This window comes from Drosophila subobscura, chromosome U, assembly GCF_008121235.1.
Source record: "Drosophila subobscura isolate 14011-0131.10 chromosome U, UCBerk_Dsub_1.0, whole genome shotgun sequence".
NCBI lineage: Eukaryota > Metazoa > Arthropoda > Insecta > Diptera > Drosophilidae > Drosophila > Drosophila subobscura.
This window is the reverse complement of record NC_048534.1, coordinates 21,448,041-21,466,771: the sequence shown is the minus strand read 5'-3', so window position 1 is coordinate 21,466,771 and position 18,731 is coordinate 21,448,041. Positions and strand designations below refer to the sequence as shown.

The 18,731-nt window shown below is 48.8% G+C and overlaps 4 protein-coding genes across 7 annotated transcripts; all 4 read left to right on the top strand.

Moving 5' to 3' along the window:
• Positions 1-459: 459 nt before the first annotated feature.
• On the top strand, positions 460-10,409 carry LOC117900557 (protein chiffon). 4 transcript variants are annotated; one of them, XM_034810961.1, is made up of 3 exons: positions 460-1,135; positions 3,578-8,927; positions 10,293-10,409. In XM_034810961.1, exons 2-3 carry the CDS (start codon positions 3,597-3,599, stop codon positions 10,398-10,400), a joined length of 5,439 nt encoding a protein of 1,812 aa, XP_034666852.1. In that variant the 5' UTR covers positions 460-1,135; positions 3,578-3,596; the 3' UTR covers positions 10,401-10,409. The 4 variants fall into 4 exon arrangements, with proteins under 4 accessions (XP_034666852.1, XP_034666855.1, XP_034666854.1 ...); XM_034810964.1 differs by lacking the exon at positions 460-1,135 and adding an exon at positions 2,538-2,948; XM_034810963.1 differs by lacking the exon at positions 460-1,135 and adding an exon at positions 2,972-2,989.
• A 131-nt stretch (positions 10,410-10,540) lies between these two features.
• On the top strand, positions 10,541-11,005 carry LOC117901368. Its single transcript, XM_034812078.1, has 2 exons — positions 10,541-10,802; positions 10,866-11,005. Exons 1-2 carry the CDS (start codon positions 10,541-10,543, stop codon positions 11,003-11,005), a joined length of 402 nt encoding a protein of 133 aa, XP_034667969.1.
• A 251-nt stretch (positions 11,006-11,256) lies between these two features.
• LOC117900560 lies at positions 11,257-13,484 on the top strand. The gene is made up of 3 exons (XM_034810967.1): positions 11,257-12,039; positions 12,070-12,372; positions 12,431-13,484. The coding sequence occupies exons 1-3, from the start codon at positions 11,352-11,354 to the stop codon at positions 13,462-13,464; spliced, it is 2,025 nt and encodes a 674-aa protein (XP_034666858.1). The 5' UTR covers positions 11,257-11,351; the 3' UTR covers positions 13,465-13,484.
• Positions 13,485-13,548: 64 nt separating this feature from the next.
• Positions 13,549-15,932, top strand: LOC117900561 (uncharacterized protein CG42266). Its single transcript, XM_034810969.1, has 8 exons — positions 13,549-14,028; positions 14,095-14,169; positions 14,228-14,335; positions 14,390-14,476; positions 14,577-14,603; positions 14,666-14,740; positions 14,808-14,831; positions 14,888-15,932. The coding sequence occupies exons 1-8, from the start codon at positions 13,577-13,579 to the stop codon at positions 15,879-15,881; spliced, it is 1,842 nt and encodes a 613-aa protein (XP_034666860.1). The 5' UTR covers positions 13,549-13,576; the 3' UTR covers positions 15,882-15,932.
• The last annotated feature ends 2,799 nt before the right edge of the window (positions 15,933-18,731 follow it).

The following is an 18,731-nucleotide window of genomic DNA, read 5'->3' as shown; positions in this document are numbered from 1 at the left end:
TCAACATTTTCAAAAAAGTTGAGATTTTTATGGCAATCAACATGTTGATCTCGAATTATTATTCGACGTGGACATGGCTTTAAATGGCATTTGTACACGTTTTCTACATTGGACCCATACCTCTTCACAAAAGGAAAATACTAAACAAGCTATGGAAAAATTCAAGGTGGTGACCTAATCAAGGTAATCGTACCTTGGCCACAGTTCGAAAACCTAATTCCCCGATGTTGAATTTTCTTATTAGTATTACCATCAAATAAGGCAATCAGGCCACAGACAATTGATTCATCAATCGGATAAAATTATAGTAATCGTGCTGAGAGCTCTAACAAGCTAGCACTTTTAAATAGAATATCAAAATCGAGAAATTTTATGAAGTCTGCGGTATATTTACGGTATATTTAGAAAATTGAAATGTAAACTTTCTTGTATATCTGAGGGTCACACGGTATATGTTATCGATAATTCCGCGACACACTGGTGCGCTGTGCTGTTCGTGTACATTTTAATTGAAATTGGTGAAAATTGTTACAAAACCAGCAGGAAAATATGTGAAAATTAATAATACTGGCATTTTCACACTCCAACTGGGCGTGCAGGACTGTTTTTGCACAGCCAGATACACAGAAAATAGCTGAAAACAACTGAAATAACAAAGGCGTATACGACGAAACGAAGGCAATAGACGCTCGCTCGCCTCTGTTCGTCTCCGATAGTTGTGTATATATTTAAAATTGTAACTAGTTAGTTGTACGCAGGTGAATTCAGTTAAGTAACTGAAGCGCTGACGAAGAAATAAAGCCAACGCGAAGCGAGCTGACAGCGAAAAAAGCGAACAGAAGTACAGTGAAAAATTTTCGATTGTCGGCAGCGAACGGTGGTGAAGAAGAAGCAGCAGCACAAAGTGGAAACGGTGATACTGCATCTGTATGTGTGCGTGTGTGTATGTGAGAGAGTGGTGGAATATAAACAAAATATAAGAAAAAACCATCTTGCAATAAAGAACAATTGATTAGGCTGCTGAACAAAAAGAAAATGTCACATTTGCCTTTGGATGCACGGGCTATACTGCAGCATTTAAATGAATTGGGCTATAGGAATATATCCGCCGAGCAACTACGTGAATTTCTAAAAGGTAAGCAACCCACAAAGTACCCCCCACCCATCCTTCTCGCGCTCCTCCCCTGCCCACCACCAAGACAGACCGCAGTTCCCGCCATTGCAATGGATTTGACATTTTAGTCGTTTTATTTTATGCAAAAGTTTTAGTTTCGGCTTTTCGTTGAATTTCAAACGATTCGTCACCATTTTTATTTGATTTCCTATTTCTTTCCTCCCGTTCGTATGTCCGTGTGTGTTTGTGTTTTACAAAAAAAAACGAGAGCAAAAGAAATACAGTGCAATGAAATAAAGAAAACAAAAAACGAGTATTACTCGGAAATTGTGAATAACACACACACGACAGAAAGTCCACACACAGCAAAAGCGGTGGCGGCGGCCCAAAGTATATGCGGAGGTAGAGACAACAGAATGGCACAGTGGTTGAAATAACTAAATTGTTGGATATTGTTGGAAACAAATAAACATGATTGGATGAGCTAGAAACGCCGGTCCCGTCACAGTGGGACGAATGCCATTGTTTGTGGAACCAACAACATCTGCTCAATGCATTAATGGTCATGTGGCAGAGCCAGTGCTGGAAGAAAACGAAATGCTTCAAATATATTAACACATGGCTGGAAGCGAACAGTTGCCGTGGGTGACCACTGTGCACACCGTTGTACAGCCCGATTACAAACGCCAAACAGCAACGATTGTTTTTGTTGCTGCCCTGGGCCTGCTTTTCTGCCTGAGTGGTGGCTTGTATATCTTCTACGGTGTGTGTGTGTACGTCTCTGCGTGTGTGTATGTTTTCGGCCTCCACCGCATTGTCAGCTTCATCCGCGACTTCACATGAATTTTTATATACGCACGTACATATGTACGTGCATACATTTGTGTATATATATACTTTGTATGCTCATGTGTCTCGCTCTCCGCTTTGCAGAGTTCAAATTGTGCGTTTTTCTGTTTGCTCTTATTTCGTATAGTAGTAGTGTTTTTGTGTGTTATTTTTTTTCGCTCTACTCTTTGTCTCCCGTTTTCGTTGCCCTGTCCTCTTTTTACTTATTTTCACTTGTGTTGCTGCTGCCGCTGTGGTGAGTTTTTTTCGTTGTTGCCCATTCCCCACCTTCACCGCACTTGGTTCGTCATGTATTTTTCATTGCGTTTCGTTTCGTATCGTATCGTTTCGTTTATTGTAATGGCGCACAAAAAGTGCCAGCGCAGCGCGCTGTGCTTGTTTTTCAGGTTATATAAAAGCTTTTCTTGATAGCCAAATACATAGCCCGTCCAGAGAAGCTGGCCCGCAGTTTGTGTGTGGGGGGGATTAGCCTAGCAATGTTGCCATACTGTTTTGCCCGACCGTGTTGAATATCGGTCGTCGATTATGCCTGTGCCCGCTCATTCGCATTCTTTTTGCTTGGCTAAATCTGCAAATTGCATGGCAACTGCAATAAAGACAAGTTAGCAAAATTCTCAGTCATGGCTGCCTCTCCACCCTGCTACACACACGCACCAAAATATATTTGTGCGCTGCTGCTGACGAATAGATACATAAACATGTTACTCAGAGCAGGGGCAGCCAGAAAGCAGACTCGCAGCCGCACGACAACGCAGACGACGACGACGACGAACGAGAAAGCAAATAAGACTTTAGTTTTGTGCTGTGCTGTGCTCTGTGCTCCGTGCCGTGTGCTGTGTTTGCTAAAAGCATTGCCCTACACACTCCAAAGGGGTCGGCCGACGACGACAACGTCGGGGAAAAAGCAAGTTTTTTATTTTGTATAGAAGGGGACGAACGTGGCGCGACTTGTTTAAAATCGATAGCGATACATGTGACCGCAAAGGTATCGGAAATTATGGGATGGGGAAGGTGTGGAAAGTTACCGTGAGTTGATTGAATCAGCAGACAATTTTATACCTTATATTGCGCATAAGATAAACAAAGTTAAACGAAAATGATAAAACGGGTTTTTGAACTGCAGCTGCAGCAAAACAGCTGTGCCCAAACAGATTTCAGCTGGGTGGCAACGCCACACCGTAGCGTCGCAGCAGCTGGGCGCTGGGTGGGCCTCTTGTCGGTCCCATTTTTAGTTTTGAATTAAAATAAATTAACTCACACTTAATTTGTGTTGTGCACTAAGTTATACACACCCGAAAGTGCTGCAGATGCAAATTATTGATTCAAAATGTGTATATCAAAATGCAGAATTGCATAACGCGCGCACAGCAAACGCACACGCACCCCTCCCCAACAAACACACACCCATGTGGTCGGAGCAGCAGTAGCTGGGAAAAAGGAGTCAAATTCAAGCAAGAAGAATCGACAAATGCGGTTGGTGGCTGGGCATATAAGAGTATAGGCTAAGATGGACTAAGGATAAGGACGATTTGTATTGATATTCTGTATGCATTTTCTCAACTCTCCCTTTCTCTCTCGTTCTATTTCTCTAATTCTTGGTCCTTGTGCGGACAGCTAATCTGCGCCTGAAGGTATGCAACCGCAGTCGGATAAGCAAACCGCTAGCAGACTCGCACCAACAACACCAACCACAGCAGCAGCAGCAGCCACTACTGAGCGGCCCAAAGTAAAGGTCATCAAGAGCAAGCGTCCACTTTGCCATTTCAAGTTCTATTTGGACATTTGCGACCATCAGCTAGCAAAGCGAATAGAGGCGGACATCAAGGCACTTGGCGGCAATCTTGAGTTCTTTCTCAGTGACAGCATCACACATTTTGTCACCGACAAGCCAGAGGCGAGTCTTCCGGGCACCCCCCAACCACCCAAAACACCTGCCACACCAGCCACCCCTGGTACACCCGGCACAGGCGGGAACAGCCACCTCTGTCAGGATGATGGCCAGCATCAAAGGAAAAGCAATAGGCAATCCCGTGCCGATGCCATTTTGAGTCGTGTGCGGCGACAACAAAGCACCGGTAGCACAGCGGTTGGGGTGGGTCCTGCCACACCAACATCGTCCAACGCCTGCAACACAAGCAGATCCTACACCATCTGGCAGACGGATCACGCCCAACGCTTCTTCAAGCGCATCCAAACCGAGCTCCGCCAGTACCTAGAGGGGAACGGAAACGGCAACAGCAGCAACAAGAAGGAGGGCTCAGCAGTAGCAGGAGGAGGAGCATCCAATGTTAATACCCATCAAATACAGCTCAAGAAGCAGTATGTAAAGATCGAATCGGTGAAGCGTAACTATAGGCCCTACTACCATTTGATAAAGCAGCCCGACGATTGGCCAAAAATCGATTTAAGCAGCGACGACGGTGCCTTCCGTTTGCTAACAAAAGTCAAATCGAAAGAGCAGCAACAGATTATGACGCGCAAGTCGCTCGGCTCGCGTACATCCCAGAGAGATAAACCAAAGGAGGAGCAACAGACTGTCCAACATCCGGCACTCAAGCAGCTCAAGAAACAGGCAACGGCCATACCCAACAGTCCGCGCTCACACTGCCGTGGCGAGCCCAAGGAGTCCAGCGAAAAGCAGGGTGGCGTGTGTGAGATCTGCAAGCTAGAGTACGATATCCTCGCCATTCACCTGAAGAGCAAGGATCACGAGTTTTTTGCAAAGAACTCGGACAACTTTCTGGCCCTGGACACGCTCATACAGTCGTCGGCGAATGTGAATCGGTTTCTGGAGCAGGAGCCAGACGAAGAGAGCGAAATCGATATGGATGTGGATGAGCAGCAACAGCAATTGAGTGCTTCCACGGCGAACGAAGATGCTGGAACCCAACGACAGTCGCAGCAGCCCCAACCCAGTCCCAACAGCAGGCAACGTCCGTCACCAGCGCTAAGAGAGAAATCCAAGAGAATAACCAAGGGAAAGCATTCATCGGAGAAGTTCCAGGCATCACCCCCAGGCGGCTCACCGATGACGCCATCTCCGACTGCCAAGAAAAGCGGCGGCAACACCTCGCAGGGCAGTCTCACGGAGCTGCAGCGTCAAGAGCAGCCCAACATGGCAGCGGCCACGCCGACGACCCACAACACAACGCGGCGGAAAACGCAACAGAATTCTGGTCTATCGCCACCCATCAGAGCCATGCTGCCACCCTCCTCGCTCTACAAGGTCGTAGAGACCCGAGATGAGTGCGGCGCCACTCCACCAAGACGCAGCGGCATCGGCGGCCGACAAGCGACCAACAATGTGGACTCGCCCTCGCTGATTGTCAAGTTTCAGAAGGTGCGACAGTCTGAGCTGCAACGGCTAAATGGAGAGGCCGAGAATTTTATGTTCCCCCGCACAGCATCAACAACAACGACGACGAGGAGCAGCAGCGAACTGCTGACGGATGTGGATCGCCAGACCACATCAGATGTGAGGGGCAGGCACAGTATCTCCTCAGCCAGCCTAGACACAAGCACCAGCGAGGCTGAAACACAGCAACATCACCCGCAGCCTCAGACGGAGGGCAATATGCTGCGTAAGCGTGCCCAGGCCGTGGGCAGGCGAAGGAGACCAGCCGCGGCAGCCGAGCAGCAGCTACTGCTGCAACGTCAGCTATCCACGGGGAGCAGCAGTAGCAACAGCCAACAGCGCTTTCCGAGCGCCCCCATCCAGCCAGACGACGACGAACCAACGACGGCGGCGGAGCCAGAGCTGAAGGTTAAACTAAAGCAAACGCCGGCCACCAGGAAGAGCAGTCGCACTGCCACCGCCATTGTAACGGCGGCAACGACTAGCAGTCAGCAACAGCAGCTGCAGTTGCGGAAGACGAGAGGAGGCGGAGTCAAACTGGAGGATAGGATGGGGGAAGCAACAAAAGCCAAGATCAAAATCAAACAAGAACCTATCGAACCCGAAGAAGACGTCGAGGAGGAAGACCTCGATCTCGACGATGATGCTGAAGAGGAGGAGGAATTCTCTTGCTCTTCGGGCAGCGATGAAGACTATGTGGCAGACAGAAGACGACGTCGTCAGCTGGAGCCCCAACCAGCAGCAGCAGTTGTGGCGGTGGAAACAACAGCAACGCCTATAACGCGTTCCGATACCCGAGAGCAGCGTGCGGAACGACGACGCTCGCGATTGACCATAAATCGAAGTGCCGCAGAGACTGAGCTACTTCACACGGAGGTCAAAGAAAGAAAGTCACGTGGCAAGAGCCAAAAACCACCTGCAACACCAAAGTCCAAAGGGAAGCCGAAGAAGGGTCAGAAGGGGGCGCAGCAGCCACCAGCCATGGATTTGTTTTTCGATTGCAGCAAGAGCGAGCTGCTGCGAAAGATGCAATACACATTCGAGTCCCTGCCGAATGGTGAGCTGTGGAATCGTGTATTCATGCGGCAGGATGCGGGCGAGGAGAACTACTACACATACTACGGTTCCACGAGATATCGCAAGCTGCCCTACGAGATGGGTCCCATACCCATGGCCAGGACGCTGCCGGCACACAGTTGTGCTCTGTGTCGGGCCGAGCAGGCACAGAAGCAGGAGGAGGAGCTGCCCCAGAAGACGGAGAGACCAGTAAAAAAGGAAGAGGAGACGGAGGTGCAACCGGGAACGGCATCATCCTCATCGTCATCGTCCATGTACAAGCACAAGAAGATGCATCTGCTGCAGCGGTACCAGCAGGAGCAGCAGCAGCTGCAACAGCAACACGAGACACAACTAAGCACTGCCATAGCCATAGCCAAATGTGATAGCAAGGCCAGCACTCCGGAGCTTCTCGAGCGTGAATTTGCCATCGATCGTGTTCAGCTGATTGAACGTGTGAGGAGCACATCCAGCTCCAGCTCAGGCATGACGTGTCGCAACAAGCAGCTGGCACGATTGGCCGAGCTGCCGCCAAGGAAGTCACCGCGTGAACATGCCTCCACCCTGGCTCTGGTCAGCTGCATCATACGTCAGCGTCAGGATTCGCAGAGTAAAACCAACTCGGAAGCAGAGCCGGAACCACCGCCTCCGGTTATAGTTCCTCCCAAACTGAAGACACCTCTGAAGCAGGAGCCAGCACCCGCCTCGCCGAGAAACACACGCTCCCAGGCAGCCACACCTGTGGAGGAGCTGCGTTTTGCCACCGAAATCAGTGAGACTGTGAAACGGATGCGGCGTGGACAGAACAAATACGATCATTCCCCACCTGCCCCAGCACCAGTTGCAGTTGCGCCCGAACCGCCTGCAGCCGCAACTGAATCGCCTGGCAGGAGTCGTCGTCTGCCGCAAGTGGCCAATGCCAGTCTCAGTCACAGCTATGCCCGCCGTTTGCAGTTCTCCGCGCGACATGAACCGTGCTCCGCCAGCGTACTTCTGGGCAAGCGAAAAAGGAAAAACCATCCAGCCGTGCGTCCAGCACAGCAGCAGCCGCCTGGAATGATGCGCGGTGTGCGCAAGCTGCCCTGCAAGAAGGGTCTGCTCGAATACGAGATGGAGCCGTGTGCCTTCAAGGCTCTGGATAAGGCCATGCAGCATGAAAATGCTGGTCTGGCTGCCTGGCAGCTGGACAAGTATCTGGAGTTGGCTGGAAAAGAGTTTGACCTGGATATAGAGGACTCGGAGGACACTCAGGATGAACTACCGGCAGCAGCAGAGCGGATGCAGCACACGCCACCACCAACAGATTGCTATTTCACGAGTGAATTTGATCTTTGTGATCTGGTGATGGGCAGCGCTGGCAGCGGCGATGATGAGGAGGATGCCAGTCGAGGTTCCGGAGCAGGGAACCAGCTGTCGGGCACAAGTCGACGCTTGGGTAACATGGGCAACCTATACAAAACTTACTATCGCAAGCGGAAGAGCCTTAAGTCGAAGACGAATCGAACGGGTTGGCCCAAGACGCAGCACAGGAGGCGCGGCGGTGGTAATGCCGGTGGTTGGGGTGCTCGATCCATGCCCGATGAGAGGATTAACTTCAAGAAGATGGGCCTAGGGGAGATGTCACCCATCAAACAGGAGCCCATGGAGACGGAGGAGGAGCAGACTACAACCACCACCACCACAACAACAGCCACAATTGCGGAGAAGCTGCTTAGCAAAGAGGATGAGGATGAAGACGAGGATGGGGAAGGGGAAGCCGGTGGAAGTGCTGCTGCCCGTGAGGAAGCTGTCATGACACCCCCAGCCACAGATGTCGACGAGCAGGGAGGAGAACAGCAGGCCGAAGCGGAAGCCGATGAGAATGAGAGTCTACCCGATGAAGATGAAACGATGGCGGATTCGGTGGATGAGCAGCAGGACGATGAGGCGGAAATAGAGGCCACTGATGCGGATATCGAAGAGGAGGAAGACGAAGAAGATGAGGAGGAAGAAGAGGATATCTTTGAAGACGCCTTCGAGGAGCAGCAAGCCCCTCATAAGGTGGAACCAAAGCTCACACTCGATGATGATGACGATGATGAGCCACCCGAAAAACGAGCCCGCCTGCCCTCCATCTCTGTATCGACCCCACCCGATGATCCACAGTCGATGAGTCCCGGCAAGAAGCTGTTGCTCACTCTCCACAATGGCCATCGACTGCATCCGGCCACATCCACACCGAGCACCGGGCAGCAGCAGCGACGCAGCACTCCACAGTTGAACGGAAGCCTGGGCAGCTGCATCTCGCCTAGCGAAAAGCTGGGCGGCGACAATTCGGACATCTTTACCGTCTCTTCGGATGGGCTGGACACGGATCTCGACTTGAGCAACACACAGGCGGGGGACTCGCATGAGCACTGTCCCCACCAGCAGCAGCAGACGACGCCCAAGAGGAAGTTTGACATTTCAAAGTACGCGCCACCGAACAGTGGGAAGGCGGCCAGCAGTTGTGCCGCCGAAGCGGCAACAGCGGCTGTAAAATCTTTAGCCATCTCGCAGTTTCTTAAGAAGGAGGTTCGTGTCACCTGTCGCCGACTGAGGGCGCCCTTTAGACGCTTCAGATATCGTCGCTGAGCAAGCACCAACCCATCAATCATCCATCATCATCCAATCACTTTTAGCTTTTAGTGTGTACAGAAACGGAGAGCCAACGAAGATGAGAAAATAAGTTTCATTTGTAGGATATTTTATAGGCCATCCGAGCATCAACCAACCATCTGTTTAACCTGACCTCAAACCACACCTTTTTACGCTGGCATAATTCCAACTGCAATGAAACAACCAATAAACACAAACACACACAGAAATACGTACCATCATAAGCCTTAGTTTATACTTAGTTTAGCTCAAATTCTCCCGAAGTAACCCCTCAAAAATACCACCAACAAATCATCAACAATTTCGGACTATTCCAAACCAAAAAAAAAAAAAAACAAAACTCATTTCAAGCTCTAGCTAATAAGTAGTAAACTTTCCATTTATCGTTTTGAAGAATAGTTTTTTCGTTATGTTAAACGTCGCCTGTCGTTAACGCTCAAGGAAAAGAGAATTTGAAAATGGAAAAACCACAAAACAAACCAATCAACTATTGTGTAAAAGTGAAAGAACTAAACTAAAACAAAAACCAAAAGCAATTGTATAAAAAATTATTAAAACAAAGAGTAAAATTAAATATAAATATTCAATTCAAACAAACAAAATATTTACAATTTTTGTGCTGCATTTATTGTAACCCCCACATGTAGAGTTTCTGAAGGTATTCTTGATCAAGCATCAATAGAAAAGTTCTTTAGTTCTTATTTAATTTTTTATTTATCTGTATGATAGTCGGAATATATGGCACAATTATTATTTAGAACTCTCAGTTAGAAAAATCCTTTATTTATATTACCTTTGCCTTGTTTCCATGAGAGGACAATCATTGAAAATTTCGAATGGGTTATGTAATTAAGTAATTTTAATAGACAGTTTATGAATAATTCTGATCGTGATTTGCCATATTCGTTCTTGGTATGAACTTTGTACTTATTTATTTTTTTTTTTTACAACTAATTAGAACACATATTAATTTATTTTATTTTATTAAATAGAGGAGAGCGCTAGCATCAGGATTATCATGATTTCAAAGAAATTATTACATAGTATAGAAATCTAAGATTGAGTTTCCTTCGTTATGTTTTAGTTGTCATTTGATTTAAGGACTCAAAGTTGATGCATTTTCAAGCATACTCCCTTTGCAGCTTCGGAGCCTTGGAATCATTTTAGATTGGGGGGCACCAGAATACATCCGTTCCGTTCATCAACCCGCACATGCAATAAACCCTAAGAGTTCCCAAAATATCTCCGATCTGATCCGAATCCCATCCCTTCCCAATTTAGACTTGCGTAAACTCATCAAGTATGAGGAGCGTCTGGCGGAGGGCCCAAAGGACGACCATTTCAGCAGCCTGCATAAACGGGGCACCGTCAGCTCGCGTGCCAAATTAGGAGGAGAGAGCGATAAAGACAAGGACAAGGAGAATGCCGCTCCTCCAGCGTCAGCATCATCGATAGGAGCAGCAGCTGCAGCCAAGGAGAAGGATTCCAAGACTGATGAGACCGAAACGCGTCTAAGTGGCGGTATTGGCATGGCGGAAATTGCTCGTTTGTTTCGCGAAAAGCTCTTGGTAGGCGAAAAACCCGCTACGGATGCCAGTCAGGGCTCGACTCCTGTCCAGAGTTCAGCTCCGGTCAGCAAGCGTCGCAGTCGCAGCAGAATACGCAAGGCGGCACCAGGAGCACCTTTACTGTCTAGCGGAGAGTCCGAGGCCAATCTGGATCATCCGATAAATCGTCGTCGTCGTGGCACCAAATCGCGTTCGCGTAGTGCCAGCTTAGGCGCCTCCTTGGGTAACTAAACTTTTGAATTTCCTCTCTCGATTGTTCTTATAATAATAATTGTATCTCTTTCAGCTCGCCGTCGTGCTAAATCGAAAAAGGAGGGACGCATGACCGATCCGGTGGCTCTGTATCAGTACTACCAGAACGAGTGGGACCACTTTCGCAAGCAGATACCGGGCAAAAAGAATTCCCGCTGCGGCGTACGCCACTAGCTACTGGTTTCACAGTAGATATTAGTGAAAGAGAAAGATCATCTATCCACTATAGTTATTACTTACATGCATACCTACATTTTTTATATATTTCTTTAAATATGTGACAAATTCTCTGACTTGGACTCATTGTTGTACTCGTAAATTTCTAAAAGATTCAGCAAACGAATAAAGTTCTTACTATTATTATTAAAAGAAAATGAAACTTAAAGATTGGGGATTGCTGTGTTATCCTCTGACCCATGAAATTCTTGTCAAATTTGTGCTAAAAGTCAAAACAAAATTCGAAAGTTCCAAGGTAAAACATTTAATCATTTTTGGCTACTAGAGCAACTGCTGCTTGAGCATGATGAACAGATCAATGGCAATGCTAGAGCGACGCTGGCCTGCACAAAGACAGGAGCCAGCAGTCTCAATACCAACCAGAACCACGACGCTGCGACGTCAGCTTTGTGTTAATATTGAGGCTAATGGCTCCAGTCCGAGTCTGAGACACCGTCGGCGAAGGAGAAGGGAATTGCAAATGCCTTACCAATACCCATATTCACCGATGTCGATGCCCGTGGACTATAAGCAGCTGCAGCAACTGCCCCAGACAAAAGAACACCTGCACTACGGCTATCCAGATCCAGGGGATGCCTTTTTCCCTTTGGACTATCCCATACATCGCATTAAATCCGGCCAGGACTATGCTATGTATGCACCCTCCCTAGAGCGAAATAATCTCGCTCGCAGCCTCTACACAAATGCCAATAGTTCGGGATCCATAGACGAGCTGAAGGGCATTGCGGGCACACTGGAGTGCAGTCTGCACAATTTTCTAACAAACGAAATGATGGTCCACTCAACAGAAACAAATGAATCGGAGGAGCCAGTCCGTGATTTCACTTCGTCCTCCCAAGAGGAGTCCACGAGAAGCAGAAATTATGTGTCACTAGGTCCGCAAGAGTCCAAGATGCATCTACTGACGAACCTGATGTGCGACACCATCTATAGGTTGAACAGCTTCATCTCCAGTCAGACACAGATTGGGGAGCAGAAATCTCCTTCCAAAATGTCCACACAGCCACAGCCAACATATAACTTTGGCTTGGGCTGGGAAGGATTGAAAAGTCAGAGCCATCTGTTGCATCCCAGCATGATGATGCCAGCGAAAATCAGTCGACGTAGTCTACCACCAGTTCACACTGCTGAAGCCAGCACTCAGACGAGATTTAGCGTGGTGCGAATGCCCTGGCTACGTGAGAGAAGGCGGAAGCGGGTGTTGCGACCCACCTACATACACCTGCAGAATCAAGGCAGCAGCACTGAAGATTTGAATTTATGGCCAAGGATATTAGAGGCCATAGCCTCTAACAACAGCAGAGGTAGTGTACAAGCATTTTATTTAATTAATACCGATTTTATACCCATTAAACCTTACAGAGAATCATCTCCAAACGCAACAGTTTGAGCAGCAATCAAGCGGGAATTTCATGAGGGACAGTGGCACCACCATGTGGTGTCCCATGGACTGTTGTCGCGGTTACTGTGAGTATGCTCAGCTGGGCAAAAGATGTGATAGCCCAACATGTCATAAGAGGAATGAGGAGGATGCTACTCTGCCGCTGCAGCCGCCGCCTCTACCCACAGCGGCACCGCCAACATTTCTGACACAGGACGAGGACGAATACGAGGTGGCCAGTAAATCCATTTACATAGCAAATGCCGACTCTCAGTCCACTATTGGCAGCAGCATCTTGACTACAAGCTGCACATCTGAGAGCCGCAGTGAGGGTGGAGTGCAGAACACTCACTTGTCATACTCCTACATCGAGGAGGAGGAGGAAGAGAAGCATCCGAAGCGAGCTGGCAGCTTGGATGACTGGTATAAGAGTGCCAGCAAGAGTCTGGCAGAACTGGAGGAGGAACAGGAGTGCTACAAGGCCATGGAGAATCCACGAAAATCCTTAAGTACCCGGAACAAACGACTTCAAACCGAACCCGCCACAAGCTCAGCCTCCAGTGGCGTGTGCATCAGAGCCACCGCGGATATGGCCGTCAGCACCAGCGATCTGAATGCCTGCAGACTCCGGGAACCCGTCAAGTCTGCCCTGAAGCCGCGACGTGTAAAAAGCGGCCAAGATTTTATGGATTCCGCTCCAGGAAGACTTGGGCGACTCACAAAAGTACAATTCGAAAAGAAAGTGCCACACAAATTGGAGAACATAATTGGTCAAACCAACACGAGAGCAGAGCCGACACCGAAGACGAGAATCCTAAAGGAAATCCCAACCAATAGCGTGGCAGCAACACTGCATCCGATACAAAATCCTGCAGTCAAGAGAAAGTACTTACAGGAAACGCCAACCAAGAAAAAGCGTGCCCCAAAAAAGTTTGACTGCTCTCCGCTGATAAGTCCAACACCGTCCGGTGTACGCAAATCTCCGCCTTATCCCTCGGAATGGTGGTTGGGCTAGAGCTCTCCATCTAAGCAATCTCTGCCAGAGCTCACTTTTCAAAAAACAAATTTCAAAGGACAAATTTCGGCCGCATTCATCATGATACACGTGATGAATCCTAAATTGGGATATGTTGTGTGAAGACGGAACTGAGCTAGAGCCAACCGTTTGTCGCTGCCGTAACTGCGTTCTACGCAAACCTGAAGACCTTCCCTGGCCGGAGGCACTAGAACAAGAGGCACAGGCACAGGCGGAACAGCAACAGGCACGAACAAAGCGGAACAAAGCACAGAAGAAGGCACAACTACAGCAGGCTCAGGCACAGCAGGCACAACCACAGCAGGAGCAGGAGACACCAACGAAAATGGATAGACGCAACGTGAAAAACATGACGAAAAGAGACTCCGTCCGGACCATTGACTCGTTGCACAGCAATGCCACCATGCTGGAGGCTGACCGCCAATATGATCTCCGTAATAATTCCTCAACTGTGTCGGCGAATGCGTCGGTAATTGAGGAGGCAGCTGCCGCCCAAAGGCAGCAGCAGCCACAGCAGCCCACCATTCTGCTGATTGTGGTCAAGTGAGTATTGCCATTTGGATGCAGCCTCCTCCATAACATAAGCCACTTGGTATTTCTACCGGTTAGCAAACCGCCCGAACAACAGCTCTATCCTCCACCAGGAGCCGGTTACGGTGCAGGTCCATCGAGGGGACCCCCCAAGTATGTGACGAGATACCCTTAAACAATCGTGAACTAATATCTAGCTCCACTTCCGCAGTTACTATAATTCACCGCCGGGACCTGAACGAAGAGGATTTGGACCTGGACGTGGACCACCTGGATATGGACCTGGGCGAGGACCACCTGGATACGGAGCTGGACGAGGACCACCTGGATTTGGCCCTAGACGTGCGGGACCGGTATATGGCCCTGGAAGAGAAGGGCCTGGCTATGAGCCTGGTCCAAACTATGGCCAGTATCCTGGATATGGACCTGGTCCAAATTATGCCCAGGATCGTCGTCGCAAGTAAGATATATAGAGCTTTGCCGTGGCTGTTTAAGAGTAAAATCTGTCCCGTCTGTTCATCTTCCTGAGATCTAAATATCTTAAACTTGACCTTTTACAGCGACGCTCGGTCGTATCCGCAGTGGAGGTTAGTATTCGTGGATTGAAATCAAAATCTTACGACTATTATTACATATCTACAAACCACAGAAGAGACCCGCGGGATGCCAGAGAGTCATTCCAAAGCGAAGGCCGTTACCGACAACCTCCATCATCACAAGGCTGGTAAGTGTGTTGGAACCCCAACAGCTGAAAAATATTTAAAGCATCCCTCCATTCACCTTCCTTTCAGGCGTGGGGAACCTCCTCCTCAAGGGTAAGATCTTAATTGATTCAAAGGAGAACTAATGTCCATCCTTTTCCTTCCAAAAGAGGAAAATATAATGGCGCTCCTCAACGGTCAAATGAAGGCGAGCAGGAAGGAAACGATAGAGATCGATCCAAGTGTCACTGCGAACCGAACGATGGTAGAAGTAGAGGAAAGGCCGGCAATGAAGAGAACCCAGGAAATTATAGAAACCAGAACAAGAAACAATGTATGTGTGTAAGTGAAGACGAGAGATATATGCAAAGTAATCCACCACGTCACAGGAACTGCCACTGCGGGGAAGTCGTCCAGGCAGGAAGTGCCGGAAAACTGCGTGAAATGAAGCAGGAAAATGAACGCAGTGATCCGCGAAATATACCCAGCGGTATGCGATATGAACCCAGCGGTACGCGAAGTGAACCCAGCGGTACGCGAAGTGATCATAGACGCGCAACCAAATATACAGACGAATCAACGCCAGAGTCCTTGGCTATGTCAGCGCCTGCCGAGAATCCAAGTCTACCGTTCAGCAAGGAAACGACCTGCTCCCACCAGAAGGAGGAGGTGATCATACCCGGCAAGAAGACCTATCGCTATGTCACAGTGCCAGTTTGTATCACCCATGGCAATGCCAAGTCCTGTGTGTGCTGCGACTGCGAGGCAGATGACGATGATGATGAGGACGAGGACGAGTACGACAGGGAGAGGCGCAAATGTGATTGCAATCCCCAGGGTCATTGCAGCTGCATGGATGGTCAAGGCGGCAGTCAGATGCACAATGAGCTGCTGTGCGAGTGCGACATGACCAATCTGGAGCGAACGCTGCAGCATCTCATCCCCAATACGGACTGTATGTGCTACTTCAAGGCGAAGAAGAAGCGACGCAAGAGGAAGCCTGTGCCAATTGTTCGATACGATCGCTTTGCCAACCCCCCCTTTGTACTGAATCCGAGGCCGCGCTGCCTTGAGTATAGCTGCAACACGTGCTGCTGTCCGGTGGGCAGGAGCTGCTACTCTTGCGACTATAGTCATCCCTGGTGTCGTCCACGTTGTTGGTGATGCTCTGGTAGATTCCACAATCATCAAATAAACCCAGTCAAAGGCCAAACACATTCAATATTTTCCGTAAAGGTTTTTTGGGTTGGCTTTTCATTTGTTGACACATCTGTCACATCACTGGGAATGTGCTACTGCTGCTCCTCTGGGTTCCTGCTAAAATGGATGACAAAATCAATTGCGAACACAATCCCACCAGTTCTGTTGGATCTGAGGGGAGTCCGAGTAGCGCAGTCCCAGAAAACAATACCGATTACAGCTCCAATCATGCTGCAGTCCCAGAGAGCAAACCCTTCGTCATGGTCGACAGCGTTAAATGTGTCACTTGTGGGGCGTGCATACGCGAGGCAGACGAGGCCATGAAAACAGATGAAGAACCGCGTAAATCACCTCCAAAGACTGCACCACGAAAAGGTAAAAGCCTGGCCGGGAGGGTATCAAACAAAACTGAAGCTCCTGCTGCTGCTTCTGCAACTAAAAACAGCAAAAAGAATAATCAAGACAAGTCGAGGAAGAGTTCTAGTAAAACGAAGAAGATCAAAGGAACAGAAAAATTCCCGGGGAACATGGATGCAAATGATGAAACAAATAAAAGTCATGACACGTCCCTGAAGATCAAAGAATCAGTTGCGAGTCTTAAACCGACTGCAAATTCGCAGGATGATTGTTGCTTATGCGAAGCAAAGGAAGTCAAAACAACAGAAAAATCTCATGATTATGGTTCCGCATGCGAAATAAATCAAGGAAAACCGACTACAAATTCGCAGGGTGATCTCTGCATATGCGAAATGGAAGCCACTGAAAGACGAGCCGCCCAGAGCACACAGCCAGATTTATCACACTATATTATGTTCTGTACAAGAACACGCGGAAATGAAAGCCATTCCATCAAGTGTGAGTGTGGATCTGGTGCACGAGTTGGAGTCGGACAAGGGAATAGTCAAGCCAATGTTTGGCACACATCAAAGGCTCAAAGCCAGGAAAGTTTTAGTGGCTTAAATAGCCATACCTCATGGGCAACGAATCAAGAAAATGGAGCAGAGAAGCTTGTCAAACAACCCTCGCGTGTCAGTACCCAGTCGGGCACTGAGATTGAAGTGCATAATGCACCCATAGGAAGAAATCACGCAGACAAGTCGGGGAAAACAAAAAAACTTGAAAGGGATCCCCCTTTAAGTTCAAGTTCAAGTGCAGGCCTATTGGTAGTTCGGGAGAGTCCCTCAACTGTTGCCAAGCAAAGCAAAACGAGCATAACTTACAAACAAATATGCCCTAAGTGCAAAGGTCCTAGGGGGGAATTATGCACGAGGCACACGGACTCACGCAAGTGCCATGAATGTTTGCCCAGCGCCCACATATGCGACGGGCCACCAGCACCAGTAAACTTACCTGAAAATACAAATAGCCAGGTACATTCTAGGTGCGGAAGTCCGATTTTTGACGAAAATCAATGTCCAAATGAGCGCCCAGCAATGAGTAAGTGCAGAAAGAAGTCAGAAATTAAAACTTGCTGTTTATGTGCCGGACTGGAAGCAAAACGGCAAAGGGCATCCAATTGCAGGGGAGACATGGAGGCGCACAATTCCAGAAGAGCTAATGAAACCCACTATTCCAGGGGAGAGAGTGAAATCCAACATTCCAGCAAAGCCAGTGATGCACGCAATTCCAAGAGAGTCAGTGAAACGTACCACTACAGCAGACCAAGTGAAACCCACCATTCCAGGAGGGCAAGTGAAAGACACCATTCCAGGAGAGCCAGCGATACCCACCATTCTAGGAGAGCGAGTGAAACTCACCATTCCAGGAGAGCCAGTGAGACACGCAATTCCAGGAGAGCCAGTGAAACCCACCATTACAGAAAAAAGAATGAAGCACGCGAAACACACAGAGACAGATCCGTATCGAATTCCTCCTCTCCACACAGGAATGAAAGCAGAACCACTGAAACATGTGGATGTACAAGCAGTCCAAAGAGCTCCAGGAGAAACCACAACTACGAGAGACACAGGGAAAAGTACGGCCGAAATAGTAGCACCAGCAGCAGTGGTTTAATGGTACGGCGGAATGCCTGCCGTGACTTCAAATGCAAGCGAAAGTGTCGCGACTGTGCCGATGCCTCCACCATGACCCCAAGAGAGACGCGTTCTAGGCGGGGCAGTCAGCTGATCGGCGGAAGTCGAAGCAATTCGCCAGCTAACATCTGCGGCATTTGTCCAAAAGCAAAAATATGTGATCACAAATGCTCGTTGAGTACTCAAACATCGCGTCCATTGATGGACTTTCAAAACGCCAACATAAAGGCAACGCAGACAAAACGGACGAAGAGGTTGCGCAGTCCAAGGCGAAACCCGGGCACCCAATACACGTGTTGTTGTTGCGCTCCACAGATTCAGACTATCAAGCGAGGCCGCACTCCTCAGATTGACCGCTGTCATAGATTGGCAGCTACCCAGAGCCGCTCATCGGGATTGGTTCGAGCACCTCAAAGCCGTACGACGGGTGCTTTCCCAAGTCTTCATCAATTTCGATCGGCGGATGCTTTGAGCACAGATAAATTGGTTTATGCCGATAGCGGCAATGAATCGGATTTGGGAGTGATTATTGACCATATGCAAAAGGCTGTGATTGTGTGCGCCTGTGATTCGAGTAATCTGGATCGCACCCTGCGCGAGCTCCTGCCCAATGAATGCGGATGCCCTGCCAGGATGAAATGTCGCAAGCGAAAGCGCCCCAACTGCGATCGCTTTGCCAGTCCGCCCTTTGTGCTGAACCCACTGCCGCGAAGTCAACCCCGCGACTATGTCAACACCTGCTGCTTTCCGGTGGACAAAAGATGCTACAGTGCTGGCTGTG